A 23100-nucleotide genomic window follows, 5' to 3' on the forward strand; every position below is an offset into this window, starting at 1 on the left:
ACCCAAACCATAAAATTATTGCATTGCTACTGTAGTTTGTTATTGTTCTGAATCAAAATGTAACTTGATATGCAGGATATCTGATATATGATCCCTGTAACATGGTCATTCAACTCCTATACCCGCAAAGAAGTCACAACCCACAGGTTAAGAATTATTTCTCTAGATTTCCAGGGTCCTTTGACTCAGGCCAAACCAAGGTTCACATAACCACAATATAAAATCAATATAGCAATATATCATATTAAATACAAATATATTATACATATTATAAAAATATGAGTTAATAGATATGGAGTTAGAGGGGTTTTGATTTCAGGTATTTGGGGTACTCAACTGTCATTGTAGTTGGAGACAAGTATCACCCAGATTTTTTGATGTCCAAGTATGTTATAGAATATTTTTTACACTACATGAAAATATGTTTATGTTTTGTCTCACCTCCTAAAGCACCTGATGGGTTTAATAAAAAGCTAAACAGCCAATAGCTAGGCAAGGCAGTATAGAAAGGATTTCTGGAGAAGGAGAGGAACTCTGGAATTAAGAAAAAAGGAGGTACAAGTGAGACAAAGAGGGAGTTGGACATACGGAATAGAGAAGAGGTAAAAGTTGCATAACAGAATGCAGTTTAATAAAAATAGATTAAGTTATAAGAGCTAGTATGGAATAAGTCTAAGCTAAAGGTCAAAGTTTGATAATTAATAATAAGTCTCCATATCATTATTGGGAACTGGCATCCCCCACCCCCCAAAAAGGCTGACAAACAAGTCTTGTTACAAAAATAGTTATTTCCTCGGATGTCAGCACAAGTTTGAGGTACAAAAGAAAAATATAAAAGTATATCTCCTGAGGTTTTACAGTGCAGGAGGTAGCTAAAGGTAACCCAACACCATCTTTTCTGCCCAAGCTGAAGGTAATCTTTCATCAGTGTCTTTCTTAACTAGTGATGTCACCTGGTTTTGGTCCTCATACATTTCTTCCTCATCATCTTGACCTAAGACAAAGCCTGGCAGCTTAAAACAAAGTCATGGAAGGCTTTTAATCCATCCAGTAGCATACCCTGTCTTCCATAAAATCACATAAAAACTTCAAATCCTGGTCGAGGAGTGGTGGCTCAGACCTTTAATCCCAGCACCCAGGAGGCAGAGGCAGGTGGATCTCTGTGAGTTTGAGCCCAGCCTGGTCTACAAGAGCTAGTTCCTGGACAGGCTTCATAGCTACAGAGGAGCCCTGTCTCAGAAAAAAGAAGAAAAAAACCCTTCAAATTCTGATCCCTCTCGCTGTCCCACTCTTTATCCTCTTCTGCCTCTCTCCCCTTCCAATCTATCTCCATTCTGTTTCTCCCCATCCCTCTCTCTTCCCCTCCTTATGCCTCTTTCTCTCCCTTTCACCCCTAGCCCCTGCTCTTAGGTCCCACTCTCAATATCCTTCATAAAATCTTGCTGGATCACTACAAGTGTCCATGTCAGCAATTGTGGTGGCACCTGGAGAGTGACTTCTCATTTACTGATTAACTTTGTATTTTCTTTCTCTTTACAGATGGACTTGAGGTGGAATTATTAACACAAGAGCTCTTACTAAGCCTCAAGGACTCTCAACCCTCCCCTAGCTGGAGTCCTTTTCCTTTAACCCCAGAACTCTGAGTCAGAGAGATAATAGACCTCTTCCAACAGCAGGGTGTAGCCTGGCCCAGTGATAAAGACAGTGAAACCTGGCACAGGTATGAAGACAGAGTGAACTCTGCCCAGTGATAAGGAACTGCAATCCTCTTCTTATCCCAGGCCTGTAGCAGTTCTTGGAGTGGCGGAGCCCAAGAGAGGCATAGGCAGAGCCAGACTACTAGTCTGAGTTGGGGAGTCATATTGGAAGCTCAGGAACTGTTGGACAGTGAGGCCACAGCGTGTAACAAAGTAGGGGTGAACACAAGTAAATGTCCATGATTCCAGACCCACAGAAGGCATGCTCCCAAGAACAGACTGACTCAGGGTCATAACAGAGTCAGTATTTATTCATACCCTGGGCATGTGCGCTTCTCACATTCTCATTGTAGGATGTTTACCTTAGGCAAATGGATCCAGGATCCAGGAAGGACAGCAAAAACAAAAATCTCCACACTTTCCACTCAGTTATCCTGTGATGTTGGAACTACTCTTAAAGTCTACTTTTTTCCCCCATGAAGGAAGACAGAGAGTTTTGTGTGACATTGTAATTTTTGGAATTGTAGATCTCCAGGCAGGTCAGAAGTTCTATTCTTGTCCAGGAGTTTTCCCTTAAAGGACCTTTACTACCGCTGTAACCATTTCAGAAGTAACTGCAGTTCATCTTCCCTGACTCTCAGGAACTATAGAAAAAGTAGTAATGGGCCAAGCCAACTTTCTTCCTTGAAAAACGTATTATACTGAACGATTATATCCACTAGCCATATTCACCTATTTGAAACATGGGAGTGTTACTCATTGATGACCACAAATTAGTTTACTTACTACTGAAGGCGGGCACACCCATTACACAGCATGTGTGAGAGGTCATGTGGTCACAGGAGCCAGTTCTCTTCTGCTTTCTGTTTTGCTCACAGATTTAGAAGAAAGCTGCCTACTCTTTATTTAATATATCCAAATATAGTAGTGAGTGCTTATTTATGACTTATTAGGAGTTTTTCAACTTCTGAGTCCAAATTACTTCTTCAGAACTAGGACTTCCTGGGTGGGAGAGATGATGAATAAGCAGTTAGGAGATTTTTGAGTTCTGTTCTGAGAACCCACACTGGACAGCTCATACTTCAAATAACATCAGTCCCAGAGAATCTTTTACCATACATACATATATATAATTCTTTAAGAAATAAAGGAGGAAGGAATGAAGGAAGGAACGAAGAAAGGAACGAAGGAACGAAGGAAGAAGGAAGAAGTTCCTTGAATATTCTTGGTTATTGCCCTCCCGGTTTACCACATTGCTGCCCAACTCCCCCAAACTTCCCATTCAGCCAGAGTCCTGGAATTTTGAGAGTTGAGGGTTGTTGGTTGGTTTTTTTTTTTTTTGAGGCTGACTTGGGATTTGAAGCAGACCAGTTGCTTCATCCACCCAAGTTCGTTTTGGGCTCTTTGAGTTTCATTTCTCCACTGAGCTTGTGGCAAAAGAGAAATGAAAGTATAAGCAATGCATTTCTTTCTGAAAGTAAGAGATCTGGATCTCTCACCAGCTCCAAATACCCTTTCAAAGAAGAGAAGGAATGATTCAGCCTGGGTGCAACACCAAGGGATCTTTTTCTGTTTTTTTTTTCTTCCTCTTTGAAATTCCAAAGGACAATAGTCAGCAGTTAGACTTCACAGCTTTATACTTTGACCTGCACTGAATGGCAATGAGGAAGACCCAGCCAGGCCCTGCCTATTATCTGTAATTAGGGAAGAAAAAAGGAAAGAAAGAAAAAGAAAAAGAGAAATCATAAAGTACCTAGCACAGGTTCACCCATCCTGGAACCGGGTTCAATATGTCCTCAGATGAAAGGCATCTTTGTCCTCTGTAGGTAAGGGTATAGACATTAACTTTCTTAATTACTATTTTGTTTTTGAAGACAGGTTCTCTCACTGAATCTGGATCTCACAGATTAAGCTAAGCTAACTGACCAGCAAGTCTGAAGGATCTGTCAGTCTCTACCCTCCTGGAACGGAGTTATGAGCTCATGTCACCAGACCCAACTGTCTTATGTCAGTTCTGAAGGATGGAATTCAGGTCCTCACACTTATGTGGCAAATACTTTAATGACTGGACCACCTGCCTAGGTCTTGTGGATGATCTGTAGGAAATCATATAGAATATATTCATTGCCTTCAGAATGAAATAGTTGTATGCAAAAGCTGTTTCAAGAACTGGGCCCATTCTTCATTCCTGATTGCCAACTTAGTGAACAGATCATAAAATTTATGTGAAAAGTGACACTTATGTGACGTGCTAGGTGGTAATGGGGTTGTGGTGATACAGGTCATTCAAGAATAAAAAGCCAGTAGGACACAGAAATACCACATCAATAATTCCAGCTCTGGAGAGGTAGAGGATGACTGAGGCTTTGTAAGACATTTTCTCAAAAGCCCAGGAAAACAAAATAATAAAAACCTCATTGGATTTTATTGATCTGTTTATAGCAACACATACAGTTGTTGTGGACACAGAGGTTCATGGTCTCACAGATTAGCACCAGAGAACCATAAATGTTAAACATACAAGTATAACTTACTCTCTACCCAGAAATCTGGAAATGGATGTGACCAATAACCTGGTGATCTCTGTGCTGTCTGTAGTGCCAGGCCACATCTGGTTTCCACAAATCCTTTCTCCTGAGACCCCCATCTTGAGCATGGCTTCTCAATCAAAAGAGCTCATCCTTATTGGAGATATCACATAGACTTTACAAAGGGGAGCAGATGTGGTTAATAGCCTAGGGACCCTCTAGGCCATCTGTAAGACCATGACCACACAAAATCCTCCCCACACCCTTAAGGTGTCATATGCAGTCAACATAGAACCCATCTTTAAGAAAGAAGTCACAGGTATTTACAGTTCAATGCAGTGATGCCTTAAGCTTTATTGTGCACATAGGACTGAGTACATTGTCACCAGGAAACTCAATTCTAAAATTTTGCTGTATTTAAATTCTATCAAACAATCTTCCTGGTGCTGCAGTCCAGACATCTGAACCCACACTGGCTGCTGAGGCGTGGTGAACTAGATCTTCTTGCCTCACATGGGTGGTTATTCTCACAGAGCCAACACTTAGTTTCCCTAGTAACCATGACCACAGCAATTACAATTTATTCACCTTCCTTAAAGTCCTCTTACCTGAGGTATACTTTTTGAACAATAGACCCAGAGATTATAAAGCTGATAAAACATTGAAAGCAAATATTTACATTTATATATTAAATGGCAAGCTGATATTTCTCTGAAAAACAAATCAGCATCCACATCACTGAACAGAAAACAGACCAGTAAATCAACAGCAGACTTAATGTTGTATCAACACAGGTTTGGCAGGGTGTGAGCCATGGGAAACGGGACACACCAAATTCTGTGACAAAATAAGGATATTTTCTCAGTGTCAGTCCATATATAAAAAGCTGAAATCCATTTGCATGATTTGTTTCAATTTAGTGAAAGTGAATCACATAAAATCATGACATTACCTGTTAGAAATGGGTATCAGTGAGAATTTTGAACATACAATTGAGCATGTCATCTTTTGTACCAATTTAATAACATTTAAAATAAAAACCTAACCTTGCTGAGAAATCTCACAATGTCTTTATTCGTTCTCTAGAGTGTTTGTCACTGAAACCAGCTGCTCTTATGAAAAACATTGAAATGAAGTGTAAGCTGGAGAGATGCCCTGCAGCTAAAGGCTAAGGTTCATAAGCAGAAGGACTGGGATTCAGTTCTCAGCAACCATGCTTGCCTCCTTAGCTTCTTTTATGGCAGGAATGATAGTAGATATCAAATAAACAATGATACTAATAAACAAAGAAATGAATCAGTAATTATTATGTAATGACACATATATGTAATTACATATATTATATTAGCATGTATATTAAAATGTATATTTAAGGTTATCATGGTCGCCGGTCGGTCCGTGCTGGTGGCTGGATTTGTTGAAGGACATCAGCTGCGGAATTTGTGATTTGGGCGAAGATTGAAGTCATGGCTGGTCCTGAAAGTGATGCCCAGTTCCAGTTCACTGGTATTAAAAAATATTTCAACTCTTATACTCTCACAGGTAGAATGAATTGTGTTCTGGCCACATATGGAGGCATTGCTTTGTTGGTCCTATACTTCAAGTTAAGGCCTAAAAAAACTCCAGCTGTGAAAGCATTATAACTGGTTCTTTCGATGTCTGACCTCATCTGTTAAGTTCCATGCCTGAAGAAGCTGATGTCAACTCATCATGTGATACTCAATTTGTACAATAAATTATGAACCTGGAAAAAAAAGATTATCATAGTCATATACATGTTAGATCAGGACTGAAACAGGTTATTCTTTAATCAGAAAAATGAGGGACACGATTTCTCTGTGGAGGTGGAGACCACGTACCCAGGAACTTCTGGAGAGGGAAGTTTTATCATAAGATGTATTCTTTACAGGCAAGGTTGAAAGATGCCAGCAAGCATTCTGTTAATGTTTTCTTATTAGGCAGGTATTCTTCCTTCCTTCCTTCCTTCCTTCCTTCCTTCCTTCCTTCCTTCCTTCCTTCCTTCCTTCCTTCCTTCTTCCCTCCCTCCCTCCCTCCCTCCCTCCCTCCCTCCCTCCCTCCCTCCCTTCCTTCCTTCCTTCCTTCCTTCCTTTATTTCTTTGATGTGGGAGGTCCTTCCGTCTATATATTGCTGTTATTTCTTCATGAATAAAGAAACTGGCTTGGCCTATAGCAAGGTAGAACTTAGTTGTGTGGGAGAAAACTAAGTTGAATGATGGAAGAAAGAAGGAAAAATTTGGAAGAAGGCATGTAGCCCCACCAGACACAGATGTCAAAATTTTGCTGGTAAGCCATGGCCGTAGAGAGATTAATGGAGATGGGTTAAATTAAGATGTCAGAGTTGGCAATTAAGAATCTAGAGCTAATGGGCCAAGCATTGTTTTAAATAATATAGTTTCTGTGTAATTATTTCTGGTTTGAGCTGCCAGGCAGCCGAGAAACAAACAAGCAGTCTCCTTTCTTTCTTTCTTTCTTTCTTTCTTTCTTTCTTTCTTTCTTTCTTTCTTTCTTTCTCTTTCTTTCTTTTGTAAGACCCTCATCCCTTATTCTCAAAGGAATGAGAAGGAATTTCCTAGCAGAGTGTTTTAAAATAAAAAAAAGCAACAACAACAGACTAGCTTCATGTTCCCAGAGAAGATAGTGCTCTCCCCGCCACCCCTGTTCTCGGGAAATTCCAAAACACAAGGATGCCTGACTACCTGGTCGAGACTGATAAAGATGTCCTGACTCAGGGACAGGGTGACCATGCTCTGAAAACAAAACAAAACAAACAAACAAACAAACAAAAACAAGCTGACAAAACAGGATGGGAAAGAGCAAAGAACTTGCACCTGTGCCAACCCCCCTTGAAGGCCCTGAAGAGCTTGTAGTTTTTACCTTTAAAAAATCTAACCCCACAGAGGGGCTCTAACTCCTCCCTACCTTGCTATAAGTAGTGTGAGTGCTGGCGACAAATTTTACACTTAAAATAACAATAAACTGTGTTTGTTGCAGTGTGGACTTCTGTGGTTTCTAGTGGTCTCTCTGGGGGTCATAATCTGGGCACAACACCTTCTTTCTTTCTTTCTTTCTTTCTTTCTTTCTTTCTTTCTTTCTTTCTTTCTTTCTTTCTTTCTTTTTCTTCCTTCCTTCCTTCCTTCCTTCCTTCCTTCCTTCCTTCCTTCCTTCCTTCCTTCCTTCCTACCTCCCTTCTTCCCTCTCTTCCTTCCTTCCCTTCGTTCTAAGAAATTTATTTACTTAATATCCCAATCACAGTTTCTCCACTTTCCTCTCCTTCCATTTGCTCCCCTCTGCTCTCCCTGTAAATCCAGTCCTCCCTTTTCTATTTGGAAAAGTGCAGACTTCCCACTAATATGAACAATACCTGACACATCAAGTTGGAATTATGACTAAGCACCTGGCCTTGTATTAAGGCTGGGTAAGGTGATCCAGTATAAGGACTAGCTAAGGACAAAAGCTAGTCAAAGAGTTAGAAACAGCCCCTGCTCCCACTGTTAGGAGTCCCTCAGGAAGGCCAAGGTACACATAGATTGGTGGTTATCTAAATAGTCATCAGGAGGCTGCATCCAGTTACTGATGGAAGCAGATGCAGACCCAGAGTCAAGCATAAGGCTGAGCTCAGGAAATCCTGCTGAAGAGAGGGAGGAAGGATTATTTGAGACAGAAGGGTCAAGGACATTATAAAAAAACCACAGAATCAAGTAAGCTCGGCTCATGAGAGCTCAAAATCTGGACCAACAATCAGGGAGCCTACATGGGACTGATCTAGACCCTCAACATGTATTTGACAGTTGTGTAGCTTGGCCTTCTTGAGAGATTTTTTATCCTTATTCTGTTTCAGGAGTTTTTTTGTTTTCTTTGGTTTGGTTTGGTTTGATTTTTTTGTGGTTTTTTTCTTTAGGACATCTGAGACTTCTTGTTTTAGGTTGACTCTCTTCTTAGGATTTTATATATATATATATGTGTGTGTGTGTGTGTGTGTGTGTGTGTGTGTGTGTGTGTGTGTATTACTAGCTGTGTGGGTCCTTGGCTGCTGTCTTGTGCTGCTAGAGAAATCTTGTAAACAACTAATTAGATGGGGGCTGTAGTTTATAAGATGAAACCAAAGGTTAGATGGCACAGTTGGACACTAGTTAGGTTAGCCAGTGTCCTAAGGTGTATGTGTACAGATGCTTTGCCAAAGGTAAATATATATAAAATTGTGTCAAAATATTTAATTTTATCTTTTTAGAAGAGCCAACTATCAGCCATGATCAGACAAGTCATTTTTAGAAATGGATATTGGGAAAAGTGCGGACAGATAGGCTCAAATACTGAGAAAATGTAACTGCTCAGCCTCAAAAAAGACATCTATGTCACCTCCTTCAATACCCAGAGAATAGTGTGAAATAGGGAGGGAGGGACTGACTTTAGGAGCTGAAGATGAGGAGGAGTGAGGTGGGATGCTGTTTTCTGGACATGGCAGGGCCATTGTGAACACTCAAGCTTTCAAGGGAACCAGAGGGCAGGGGAGAAGAAAGGAAACATGGAAAAGAAGGAAGGAAGGGAAGGGGAGATAAGGAAGAAGAGAAGGATGTAAGTTAATTCTGGTAGATAGAGGACAGGCTGAGAAGAGCAAGGGGTCAGAGGAAGTAGAATGGTATGAGAAAAGGGAGTAGAATGTGAATGTGACCACAGAACCTTTTATGCAGGCACACAGATATTTGGGTTGTCTAGTTTTATGTAGACCTGACACAGGCTAACTTCATCAGAGAAGAGGGAATCTCAATTAGGAAAATGCATCTATAAGATTGGCTGTAGGCTAGCCCGTAGGGTATTTTCTTAATTAGTGATTGATGGAAGAGGGTTCAGACCATTGTAGGTGTTTCCATGCTTAAACTTGTTCCTGGGTTCTACAAGAAAACAAGCCAATCAAACCACAAGGAACAAGTGGATAACTAGCACTCATCTGTGGCTTCTGTAACTTCTTCTGCCTCCAGGTTCCTGCCCTGTTTGACAATTACCCTTTTCATTGCTGTAACTTGGCTGACAGGAAAATCTTCATATTCAACATTTCAAATAGAGTCCTTTCTTTAGTCTTTCTTGTCTTTCAGTTCTCTGCTGACCACTAAGGATCATTTATTCCCTCCACCATTGTGTTTAGTATCTTAATTCAAGCTGCTATGTGTTTTCTTTTATTGATGTTGTCTCTAAGTTATGAGAGTATGAAGAGCTTTCCATATGAGTATATTTTATTTATTCTAAAATGTTTATTCTAATGTAAATTCCTCATCAACTTTCAGATTTGTTTTCCCCAGATTCTGATGTGGCTTATAAAATTTAAAGGAATGTCAGAATCATGTCTATGTAAAATCCCCAAGTAAGTTATTCTTGTAATTATGTTGTGTACATCATGTTTGGGAATGTCAGAGTCCAGCTGGTTGAGGGTTTTTTCCTCCATCTCTATATACATATTGCTGGCCTGGATGAGTCAGGATAGGTCATAAAGTTTAATATCATATATTTTCATAACTGTTCTAGTGAAGAACGATTTTAATCTTAAGTGTTTAAAGAATATTTATTAAATGTATTTGTTAAACAGATGGAATCAAGAGTTAATGGAAACATCCTAGGAAAAGTTATGAAGCAGAATCATAGAAACCCACAGTGCCCTCACTTCTTTTCTTATTTCCAGGGTGTGTTAGTTGGACTTTGTCATCGCCTATAAGGTCATCTCTTGTGACATGGAAAGATGTATTAATAACAGGTCAAATTTTTTATTACTTTATAAATAATTCCAATAAAATTTTTTCCCTTCCTCCCTTCCTCCCACTTTCCTCATGCTTCCCCACTCACCCTCTCCCCTTCCGTGTCCAGTACTAAGAGAGGGCAGGGTACCTTGCCCTGTGAGAATTCCAAGGCTCTCCCCTCTCTACCCAGGTTTAGGAAGGTATGCACCCAAATAGACTAGGATCCCAAAAAGCCAGTACATGCAGTAGAGACAAATCCCAGTGCCATTATCATTGGCTTCTCAGTCTGCCCCAATTGTCAGCCACATTCAGAGGGTCCAGTTTGATCCCATGCTTGTTCAGTCCCAGTTCAGCTGGATTTGGTGAGCTCCCATTTTCTCAGGCACACTGTCTCAGTGGGTAGACCATCCCCTCATGGTCCTAACTACCTTGCTCATATTTTCCTTCCTGTTATTCATCTGGACCTTGGGAGCCTAGTCCAGTGCTCTGATGTGGGTCTCTATCTCCATTCATGGGAGTGCAAACTTGTTAATGTTTCCAACCTATTTCCTGATATAAGTACTATAAGAGAAGATTCTTAAATAAGAAATTTCACAATTGCCATGCCCAGACACCTCTTTGCTTTCATAACCCTTCTAAGCTATTTACCTATGCTAGTATCTCTTTTCTTGTTAGGATAAGAGTTTTTTTTAGATTTAAATGAAAACTAGAGTTCAAACTTAAAAATCCAGAAGCAGCACCAGCAGTAGCAGCAGTAGCGGGACTGCTCAGGCTGGCTGGCCACCTGGAAAAGGAGAAAGGAGGGCAGGGGAAGTGCTGGAGAGGGGCAGGATGCCTAGATCAGAGTATGCTGGGACAGACAAGGAAGGAGCAAGGAGCAGGGGTTGGGTCAGAGACAAGGACAGTGGACTTTGGAGAGAGAAGATAGTTAGATGCAGAGAACAGGAATGCAAGGAGTATGAGCTTTGTAGAGCAGGGTTTCTGCAGTCTTCCCAGAACCTAGAAACCCAGTAGTATTTTTACAAACCCCAGTATGTTCATCCAGTCTCCAGGATTTGGTATGAGATGGGCTACCCTAAAGTTACTGTATGTGGCTATGTATTTTCAGTAAACAAACCAGGAGCAAGGTAGCCTCATCCATTTAGAGAGAAAGACTGCCAACATTAGGCTGATGTATAGGGTGGGAGGTTGGGGGAAATTTTGTAGGCTCAGTGATATCTTTGAAAAAAGAGGGGGGATGGATGGGATAATAGATTAGTTTGAGGAAGCTAATAGTGTGAGTAATAATAGTGATTAATAGAGTGAATACTTGTGAGCTATTATTTATAGGCAATTTACATTGGTATAGATTCTTGTATATTGATACAAAATTAAATATATCAAACATGTTCCTATTTTGTACACAATATTTGTATCTATAGGCAAAGGTATTTTTTCATATTGTATGCATGCATGCTTCTACCTCTGTTCAAAACATTTTTGTATATAGATACAATTTTAGGATATGTTTATCATATTGTAATGTACATTTCTGCCTCTGATCAAGATACTTATACTTTGTTTACATTTTGTGATAATTGTCCTCATTTATTGCACAGCTCTTTATTGTATAATATTCTAATATGAAGTCTTAGTCTTTAAGTTATACAGATATTAAGAATTATAGATCAATAATCTTCTATGTTTTCCATGCTTATAGTTAGACTAATCAGGTTCTTTAGATACAATCTATGTCAATTGTATTCTGCATAGATATGTAACCTTCAACCCCTTCAAAGAGCTGTATTGTATGACATTTAAATAACTTAGTGTTCTATTGAAGTGAAACGTGATTGCTCCTGGCAGCACTGATTTATTGTTGAGAGAATGTTGGGCACTAAAGACACTCCACTTGGAACTTGGTTTTTTTTTTTTTTTTCTTGGCAAAACTGGCCTTTGGGCAAGGAACTGCCCATACCTCAACCACTGACAAGGTACATGGTAACTAAAAATGGATAAGGAGAACTGTAATATATTGCTAAGACAGGGTAAGATGATTTTGAAAAATTTCCTGTCTCTGAGCATGGCCTTAGTCAATTACGGTAGGCCTTAGTCAAAGTTGGTTGCTTCAACTTTGCAAATGAGATTTCTGGTGATTTCTCAGGTAGACAGTTGCCTCTGTCATTTGTTGCACTTTTTGGAAGTTGCTTGATTGCACTTTCTGCTTACTCAAGTAATTTTATTGCCCTTCTTGGATCTTCGATGGGGTTGAAGACTAGATAGTTGTAGTTACTTTTCTCTCATGACTTGTCCAAGTTATTTATTATACAAGATTTAAACTCATTAGGATAGGAAAATTATTGAGTATATTTGTTCTTATTGTAAATAATTTTGTATTAGGCTTAGTACTTTCTTATTTAAACAAAAAGGAGAGGTGCTGTAGGAAATCATGCAGGCAATAGCCTTTAAGTTAACCGCCCACCAGGGCGTGGCCTATTATACTGTTTATGCTGAAGTAAAGCATGTGTCCAACCTCTTTTTTTTGGCTGCGGGACTCAGTTTCTGTTCTCCTTTCCAGCAGAGGATTCTGATTTGTGGATCTACCCCTAAATAAATAGCCATCTATTACTCTCAATTCTGAGATAGTGTGGGACTTCTTTTAAGTGTCCTTCTTCATGTAAAAATTTTTTTAAAAAAGTACGAAATGTCCTGCTAAATGCTTGGATTTAACACATTTATTAAAATTTATAATTTTTAAATTTTGATGTGGGAGAGTCTTCTGTTTTACGTTGATTGCATTGGTTAAATAAAGAAACTGCCTTGGCCCTTTGATAGGACAGAAAATTAGGTAGGCGGAGTAAGCAGAACAGAATGCTGGGAGACAGAAGCCGAGTCGGGCAGTCGCCATGATTCTCATCTCCAAGACAGACGCAGGTTAACATCCTTCCTGGTAAGCCACACCTCGTGGTGCTACACATATTACTAAATATGGGTTAAAGCAAGATGTGAGAGTTAGCCAATAAGAGAACAGAACTAATGGACCAGGCAGTGTTTAAAATAATACAGTTTCCGTGTAATTATTTCGGGGCAAAAGCTAGCCATGCGGGAGCCGGGCGGGAGGAAAAGCAGGCCTGCCCTCTGCTCCTTCTACAAAATTTAAAGTTGTTAATAATTTTATAAATTGTTAAGCGGTGCTCTAGACAAACTTAAAAAAATTCCCTACCCAGGTGATCCTCCTCTTCTATAATTAGGAGACTTTAGCCTTTAGGTTACTCATAGAACATTATAAACTCACTTGACAAAATGTTTATCTCCAAGACACAGGGAGATCTTTGAGTTTAGGGCCAACCTGCTCTGCATAGTGAGACTCTGTTTCACAAAAGCAAAATAAGAAAGAAAAAGATTGCTTTTCTATATGCTGTTTAAATGATTCATTTAAGTAGTGATACATTCCCTTGTCTATAAGAAACTGGTTTGAGCTGCTCCCTGGCAGCTTGTGGGGGAATTTCTTAGAAAGGCCAAAGCTCAGGAAAACCTACTATTTCTTTTAGAACTACTTCCACAGAGCAATGGAAGAAAACTTACCCTGCATTTATGTAAGTCAGATGGAGACATGAGTAAGATATTTCCCTGGGTTATCTCACCTGAATGTGAAGAGTTGGTATGAGTAGCCTATTTTTCAAGTCTACTGTCAACAAGATTCTTAGGTCAGATAAGGTCATTAACCTATCAAGTTTTTTTTTGTGGATAAAGTTCACACAGTTTAATGATATAAAATGAACTTATTGTAGAATTATAACCTTTTTTGGTAGGAACTTAGTTGAAAATAAATAGTTTCACAGTCATAATTATGACAACATGGCTCATTCCATGGGTCTGCTTTGAAAATTCCTGTATTGGACACCTTCTAGTCCCTGAGGATGTTTTCTGTTTTCCTATTAAGATAAAGAAAGTTAAAAAGATTGCAAGGAGTAATTTTTATTAGGGTTAAATGAAATGTATGTGTATGTGGGGGGGAACGTAATTTATCAGAATAAAATATACTTTCATTCATCAAATAAAATAATAAAATACAGCCATAAAAAAGCCTAATACATTACTCAAATCTACTTGCATTTTTTCTTAATAAAATTTATTGTTTTATATAATTTTCCCTCCCTTCCCTCCTCCCATTCCCACTCCTGCTCTTATTCTGTTCAGAAAGGGACAGGTACAAAGCATGGCATTTGTACTTTACAAAAACTTATCTTCTGCTAAGTTTTTCAAGAAGTGTCAATAAAAGAAACATCGAGGAAGGAGAGAAGGCTGGAGAGATAGTTCAGCAGTTAAGAGCACTTGTTCTTTCAAAAGACCTGGATTCCATTCCCAGTGCCAGCATGTGTTTATATGACCAGTTCCAGGGAACTGAGCCTTCTGATCTCTTACAGCTCAGGTGATATATATCAAAGAAATAGAAAAGTATTTTTTGAACACAGCAAGAGGGAGAGAAGGTAATGAAGAAATCATGCAATGGTTCGCAACCTGGTATTTCGTCCTCTTTGGGACTCATCAGTACAATGTAGCTGTTCTATAAAGATTTTAAATACTTTGATTTTAGGGCTCAATAGTATACACACTACTGAGAGATCAAGTATTGAATGCTTGAGAAGTTTAACTAACTGCCATTTGATGTGAAATAAACCCAAACCAATCATTAAACAAAATGGCATTTGTTTATAAGACGTACTTAGAATAGAATAATTGAAAAAAGGAACATTGAAAACTAAAGTAGAGAAGCATTTTGACAATGTCCCTAATGTTTTTAAACTGGAAAGTATAAAAGAAATCTTATTGGTAAATACTTTCTAAATTCTTCTGTATGTTGGAATGACTTTTGAAAAGAATATCTAGTGTGAGTCCCCAAATTACAGAATGGTACAAATGGAATCTCATCTTCTGTATCATTAGCATTCCAATACTTTCAGACCCCACGTGAGAATCTGTGATCCTCCTGCTTCAACCTTTAAGTACCTGGAATTATAGGTGTAATTACAGGTCTCAATCAAAAGTACCCATGCTGCTTTTCCATATAACTGGATTGAATTTGGGAGTAAATGTTTGTATTTTTCTGAAAAGAGAACCAATTTCCTGAAAACACCAGCACTTATGTCTTCTTTTCCTCTTTTGCTTTTTTCCCTTTTTTCATTGAAACAGGAAGTCTTGTATTGTTTTGGCTGCCCTAGAACTGACTTTGTAGACAAAGCTGTCCTCAAACTCACAGAGATCCTCTGGCTTCTGACTCCTGAGTTTTGTAATTAAAGGCTTTCGCTACCACCGCTGTCTGCTTTTCTTTGCTTCTTCTTTTTTTCAGTTTTTAGTTTTTAGATTTTCTGCTTTAGTTTTGGCACAGAATTTCTCTTGGTACCAGCCATATCTGTCCTGGAATTTAGCTTTGTAGACCAGGCTGGCCTCAAACTCATAGAGATCCACCTGCCTCTGACTCCTGAGTGCTCAGATTAATGGTATGCACCACCACTGCAGAAATCTTTTTAATTATTAAATTCCAACCACAATTGCACTTTGAAAAACTCATTCTGGTGATCTTATATATTCAAAAGGAGAACTGTGAGCCCAAAAACTTCATTTCATAAAAGTAGGGTTCATTAATAATAATTGTACTTTAGGTTTAAGGTATGAGTGCCAACACTTATTTTAGGCTAATCTATGTACTTCTAAACCTCTGTATGTGCAGTTCTCCAAGACAGTTTTCATTTGGATTTAAAAAAAATGTTCTCAATTCTTTTGGATAACAATGTTGGCAAATAGAGGATAGAATAACAACTGTAGATACCAGGTTGTAAAGCATCTCTAGACAGACACTAGAAAGAAGCAAAAGGAACTTAGCATTGGAGGATATAGCTGTTGGGTTTGCTACAGATCCATCTTTTGTCTGTATAGACCCTGGCACTGCTGATCCAGTTGTTGTTCAGGTAGGCATAGTCTTCCTCTCCTCGGATGGGAACTCTGAAAATAAACATAATAGATCTGCAGAGGCCATAACTGTATTTGCTCCTCAGTAAATTATTTCTTATCTCCATTGTTTATTTGTTATATGAATCAAAGGCAGAATCCAATACAATCATCTGCACTAGTTTTGTACCTACTGTCTTTTACATTCTCAGGGTTTGGTTTGAACACAGTAATTTAGACATTCATCCAAGTTGAACCAACCCTTCAATGTGTGTACAAAGGATTTAACTAGTGGTTGCTACTCAGTTCAAATTGACTACAGTCATAGGTAGCCTCACTGAGGGTTATTTACAATTCTGTTTTGAAGCATTTCACATATGGAAAAAAATCACTTCTTAGTAAATTGCTGAATGGACTTTAATGATGGACAAGACTGGATCCAATATAATGGCTCCATTCAAAACAACTATGCTCATAGTCAGAAATTGTCTTGGGTGCTCTCTAGTTAGATTTTAGAGGAAGTTTCCAAGGCCTTGAAGCCTCTGCTTCTGTGAACAGATGCAGCCATACATACACTGGACTGATGGGTCTCAGGCTGGCCCTTCTGCAGTGACTTCTTGAAGTCTCAGGGCTCTCATTTCCCATCTAATGTTATTTCCACATTCCACACAGAACATTTCTCAACAACAACGAAATTTAAATTAGTGATGGAGCAGACAATAGCTACCCCAGATGCCATCATCATGCTAAAGATTTTGAGGAAAATCACACTAAGTAAAGGTTTTGAAAATGATGACCAATATACCTCTGAGGCAGTACAGCTGGCTTCACATGACACAGCCATTCCTCTCTAATAGGCACAACTCACACACTTCACAACAAATGATCACAGTAGAAGGAAAGTGGTTTGAAAACATACGAGCTGTTATATTCCGTGTTGTCCATCCACCTCAAAGGGTGCTCTGGTGACTCTCTGTGCAGGCCGATCCAGTAGTGAAAGGTCCCTTTGTATCTGTTTATGAAATTCTGTAATAAAATATGGGAAGCATATATATGTGTCTCTTTGTTTCAGATGACCGTTCAGTGTCCCCATGAGACAGCTTCCTCATTAGATGACAAGAGGGTGTGCCTGAGAGTCACCAACTTTCGAGCCATAGTTCTCAGTGGATACAGTTGACAGTCATAATTAAGTACCTAATTTGAATTAAATTACCGAGTTTAATGATATATTCCTCTGTGGCTGGGATAGTTCCCGGTTAAGCCTCTCCTTGCAGTTATTAACAGTTGTCACCTTAGGATGTAGCATTTGCTAGCTTAGAGAAAATGCTCATCAACAGCAGGTATCTCAATAAAATGGCATATCCAAACTTCGGGATTGACTATGAGCACTACATGAGAAAATGATTCTTGAATGTCTCAGGGCTCCAATCAGAAGTGCTACCACAAGCAAATGGCACACACTCACAAGTTTTCCATGTCTCCATCTGCAAGGGGTGGGTTCCTTCCTCATATTTCAACTTTAACCAGCCTATCTCCAGGCAATACATGTTCAACTGAACAAAAACAAAACAATTCCTGATCCTTTCTTACCAGCTCCTCCATGTTGTCAAATCGAGCTAGCTGGGCCTCCAGTGCCATGCAGAAGTTCTGACTGAATGTCCAGTTACTTGTGTCTTCAGAAAAATAAAAACATCTACTTCCAAATTCAATCCAGCCTCTTGGGCAAGGAGCATGGGTATTTTTGATTGAGTCCTCTTCTCGCCTCCTTACTAAAATTTGGACAATAAAATGAATTATAACAAGAATTGGCATAGCCTACTAAGCTCAGATGTGAGGTGTGATTTTGACTGTAGTTTTCCTAACTGATCTGTAGGAGTCTTCTCCTTAGGATGATGGACCTTGCGCTAATGGTGTCCCAGCTCGGGCCTGTACCCCAATCTCTCTCAAGTGCTCACTGACAATAAGGCACACAGGAAATGAGTTTCTATAATACCATCACTTTTTGTACTTTATTCACTGCAATAGGGGTTGCTAAAGCAACAATTACTTTGTACAGACACCTACTTTGACAGTCAGCCTGATAACTGAGATATCAGTGAGGACTATTGGGAAGGCAGTGTATACAGTGTAGACCTGTTGCAATAAGGGATTGCTCATATGTTGGAATACATGCTGGCTCATTAGCGATCACAGTCTGCCATAGCCTAGCAGCTTTCTCTCTAAGCTTGACAATATGGAGCTTCCTCCTTCCTCAACAAAGCTTCCTGCTTTCTATCTATCCTTATCTGGAGAATGTCCCTGGGCCTGGAGAACTGACCTTATCTGAAAATCTCTAAACCAGAGGCCTGTCTTTAAAACCAGATGCTTGATTCATCTTTAGCTTGACCCTTGATACAGAGCCTTGCTAAGAAGACTTATGTTAGAAACTCTATTTGAAAGGACCCTACTGCCACATACCAAATCTTGTGATAGGACCACACCACGGTTTGTCTCTAGGTTCCTTAATCCTATATATTCCTTAGACATTGAATAAAGTAGAGCTAATTCACTTAAGTCTATCTCCCAGAGGCCTCCTTTCATCTGTGCTCATGGGCTGTATACAAAACATTCTGTTACCCCTTCTTTATATTTTCCCTCTCAACTTGGTGGCCAACAGGCCAAGAGGACCCCCCCACACACACACACACAGATGGCAACAACATAAGACTTCTATTACACTATTCTGAACAGTGTAATTCTAAAATCCTATAAAAGGATTACCTCAAAAACCTTTCATTGAATACTTTCCAAAATACAGTTGACCATGGGAAATGGCATGATAGGTAACTGGAGGGGGGAGGTGCTGTATCATCTCTGTTCTCACATTTCCTTGAACTTTCTTCTTTGGGAATTGCTTCCCTTGTTCTCTACGTTCAATAGTTCCCCAAGATAGACATATGTCTCCTGCATCTCTCTAGATGTTACTAAATGCCATTTTCCCAGGGAATGAATCATTTTCTTATGCAGTGCCTGGTCTCCTGTGCATATTATAGCCCATGCTCTTCCTTCTCTGCATCTTCTGGCTAGACCCTAATATCCCAGAGAACAGGAACATCCAGTCTGTTTTCTCTTCTGCCCTTCACACAGTGCCTGGCTCACAGTGCTCAGTAAGTGCTGGAAGCAAAGGCCTGTATTTTGAGATCTGCATTTTGGTTACAGCCATCTTAAGCTCACAATTTAAGAAAAATATTTACCACTATCCCCTCTGCAGGGTCTAGGAAATCAACCTGGTGTCTTATCTCCTAGCAGAGACCTGCAGGAACCAGGCTCCAGAACTCATTAGCATTTTCCTTGGTTAGTCAACAATTACAGACCCTCAGTATTTACTTATCAGCTAGGGATGTTTCCAGACCTGAATTCCAGCAGACCTGAGTTCCTGACACCCTTCCCTTCCCTCTAACACCTTTCCCTTCCCACCCTTTGCCCATTTGCTATTTAACAGCTTCTGAGAAAATAATAAACGGAATGGCTTGATCAGAAATCCTGTCTTGCCGTCATTCCTCGTGTCTCTTGTCTCCTTTCATTCCTCTCCACTAGGTTTATCAGGGACCCCCGTTCATATCCCACAGGTCAGGATAAGTAAGTGCAACTGACAGTGTGGATGTGGACAGAATGCTGCAGGATCTGGAGAATGTCACTCACCTGACAATGACAGAGCCACAGAAAGTGCAATTACAGCTCCAGTGAGGACAATGATCACTGCATAGCAGCAGTGAAGCCTAGTAGGACACACAGAGGGGATGATTCTGACACATTTTCTTTCAAGCTTTGTACCTGGAAAATATAAATATAAGATCAATTTCAAGAATCTTTCAGGGAAAAGCTGTATTTACTCAGAATTATCTGTAGATTTGACTTACAGCCCTCCTCTGAAAATACCCTTCTCAGAATGTTCAGGTCTGGAAATGATGTCTTTGAAAAGTAGAAAAAAGGGAGTAGAAGTGTTGCCATGGAGTCTTCTAGTTATTGAACTAAGAAACAATAAAGAGCTAAGAAACAGAAAGTGTGAAGATCAGGATGAAAAAGAAATAACAACAATAAAACACCTGTGGAGCTAGTTCCTAAAGAATAGACTGGTTAGAAATGAGGGAAACACTGTGGGAGTTGGAGGTGGCAGGGATCAGCAAGATGTTGGAGATCCAGAGAGCTGAGAGGTTAAAAGCAGTTGTTGTTCTTCTAGAATTTGGCTCCCAGCTTCCACATGGGACAGCTTATGAAGATTTGTATAACTCCTGTTCCAGTCAACAAGACAAATATGTTGGTACAGTTTTGCAATTCTAGTGCAAGAGAGGCAGAAATTGGACAGTCAGGAGTACAAGACCAGCCTTGCCTACAAAGGAGGTTTGAGGCCAACCTGGACTACATAAGGATCAGTTTCAAAGAACCTAGTGAGAAAAACTTAGTAAGCACACACATAAATATAATAGAAGACATTGACATAATTAATGGGTGAAATATGGGAGCATTTTAACAAGTTTACCACTGTGAGAAAAAAATTAATAGTACTCAAAATTAACAAAACTCTCAACAGGATAGGAATTGAAGGAACTCTTCCCAACACATTTATGGATATAGGGCATTTAAAAGAAATAAGCAAGGTCTGTCATTCTTCTTTTTTTAAAGAGTTTCTGTTTTTATAGATTTATTTATTTATTATGTATACAGTGTTCTGTCTGTATGTATGTCTGCAGGTCAGAAGAGGGCACCAGATCTAATTACAGATGGTTGTGAGCCACTATGTGGTTACTGGGAATTGAACTATGGGAGAGCAGCCAGTGCTCTTAGTCTCTGAGCCATCTCTCCAGCCCTCTGTCATTCTTCTTAACTTTATTTTTTATTTTATGCATAAGGTTGATTTGCCTCCATACATATATGTGTTGAAGAATATTTGTACACTGTGAAGATGTGTCTCTGCCAAGGCCCTTTCTGATTGGTTTAATAAAGAGCTGAATGGCCAATAACTATGTAGAAGAGTTAAGTGCGAAGACTACCAGACTTTAGGATCCATGGGAACAGCTTGGGGAAAAACAAATGTCAAGTTAGAGAAAAGAATCTGCAATGTGCGTCAGAGGAATTTGAGTGAAGTTATAGGTCTATATTTCACGGTGATGGAGACATGAGATTATGTCTGACATGAGTATACATCTCCACGTCAGGAGAGAACTGGTGCTAAAACTAAGAAGAAAGGTGATACTTAGGATTAGAGGATTGCAAGCATTTTATAATGTCCTGTGGATTTGACTACATACAACACTCTCAACCTTCATTTTTTTGTTTATATTAGACAAAAATGTCTTTATAAACTCAATTATCATAATTTCTATTTTTTTTCTTCGTACTAAGGTGATAGTAAAAGTGTCCTTTAGTCTCCCCAATAATGACCCGTTTGTTTCACTGGTCTCCTTAACATCAGTTAATCTGTAAGACATTTCTCACATTTTCTTCTCTTCTATTTTTTTTTTAACATTTTAAAACAAGGCATTTAAGTGGTGGGAATTGTAAGCTTATACAAAAATAAAGAAAAATATGCTAAATTCTCATGCAGTCACTACCCAGATCCAACAATGGTCTGCATGTGAGAATTGATTTTCATCAGTTTTCTATTCCTCTTGTCACTTCCATCACCAGATTTCTAAACACATTCAAACTTGGAATATCTAGACTTACCCATGATCTTCCAGTTTTGCACTGTGCTTAAAACCTTTTCCAAACTCTGAATGGACAATTCATACTCCTAGTTATTCGTTCTTCTGTCAAGCAGCATCAGGCTTTTCATGTCTGACTAATTTTTCTCAACATGTCATCCAGGTCTATCCACACTGGCACAAAAGATGTCACCTCATCCTCTCTTTTATATGTATCACAGTTTTCCTCATTTATTCAGTGATGGATGTAAATGGATGCAGGTGGGTTCCATGTGTTGGATATTGTGAACAGTGATGTAATACACACTAAGTTATAAATATCTCTTACTGGGCTTGGGAGAATAGAGAAGATGGAGGCAATATTTGCTATAAAGAGTTATCAGCTCTGGTATCAAAGGCACAGTAGGATAGAGTTTACAACAATGTATAATGTTCCTGAAAATAGCTGAGGGAGTTTCTAATGTAGTCACCTTAATGAGCCAATAAATGTGTGTGGTAACTGTAAAATGTCAATTGAAAAGAAAGGAAGACAGAATAGAAAAAAAGAAGCAAACTTTAAAATTTGGGATTGTGTTAAAGAACAATACCTTATATGTCTTCTAAAGGAGAATTTAGGCATGTAATCACCTGGGTTCCAGCAGGATTCCACACCAGACATTTCATATACATTATATGTATATCTATCTATCTCTATCTATCTATCTATCTATCTATCTATCTATCTATCTATCTATCTATCTATCTATCTATCTCTATCTATCATCTATCTATCTATCATCTATCTATCTATCTATCTATCTATCTATCTATCTATCTATCATCTATCTATATATATATTCATATACAGCAAGGTTTATTGATAGTCCTTCATATTTACAGTGTTATAAAATCTGATACTACCTTTTTATTTTTGATTCATAAATGGTGTAATTTTTTTCCTTCCACCAGGATACAGCAGGAGTCCACACCAGACAGTTCATTCATGTTATCAAAAGCAAGATTTACTGGTCACCCACTGTGGTATAAAATCTGATACTGTCTGCTTGATTTTGATACAAAACTGTAATTTTTGTCTACCTTTCTCATATTATATATACATGCATCTCCTTCTAAAGTCTAATGCCTTCCACAACACAGTGGGAAATAGCTTTGGTGTCCTTATTAGGAAACAATATTAGAAATGATCTCTCCATAAACAAAGAAAGGAAGCATTGCTGATTTTTAGCTTTATTTTTTTAAAAAATGTACCAGATGATCCCAGCACTCAGGAGGCAGGCAGGCAAGCAGATTTCTGGTTTTGAGGACAGCCTGGTCTATAAGAGTGAGTCCAGTACAGGCAGGGATACACAGGGAAACCCTGTCTTGAAAACAAACAAACAAAAACCTGCTTTAGGCACAGCTATGGTTTCAAATGAGAGACAAGTTACAAGTTGCACAATGCCTCCAGTTATACAACATCTGCCCTTTGGACAGGAGCTCCATATTTGTCAGGAGCTGTTTCCTCCTAAAATAATTA

The 23100-nt window shown here is 39.1% G+C and overlaps 1 protein-coding gene and 1 pseudogene across 1 annotated transcript; one reads left to right on the plus strand and one right to left on the minus strand.

The window, feature by feature from the left end:
* The first annotated feature begins 5617 nt into the window (after window positions 1-5617).
* Window positions 5618-5981, plus strand: LOC142855965 (ATP synthase F(0) complex subunit k, mitochondrial pseudogene; annotated as a pseudogene).
* A 9787-nt stretch (window positions 5982-15768) lies between these two features.
* LOC142855692 (C-type lectin domain family 2 member D11-like) lies at window positions 15769-21610 on the minus strand. Its single transcript, XM_075982139.1, has 5 exons — window positions 21607-21610; window positions 19582-19713; window positions 17491-17669; window positions 16820-16926; window positions 15769-15954 (listed from the first exon to the last, which is right to left on the minus strand). Exons 1-5 carry the CDS (start codon window positions 21608-21610, stop codon window positions 15831-15833), a joined length of 546 nt encoding a protein of 181 aa, XP_075838254.1. The 3' UTR covers window positions 15769-15830.
* Window positions 21611-23100: the final 1490 nt, after the last annotated feature.

The sequence above is a fragment of the Microtus pennsylvanicus genome, chromosome 8 (genome assembly GCF_037038515.1).
Source record: "Microtus pennsylvanicus isolate mMicPen1 chromosome 8, mMicPen1.hap1, whole genome shotgun sequence".
Lineage (NCBI taxonomy): Eukaryota > Metazoa > Chordata > Mammalia > Rodentia > Cricetidae > Microtus > Microtus pennsylvanicus.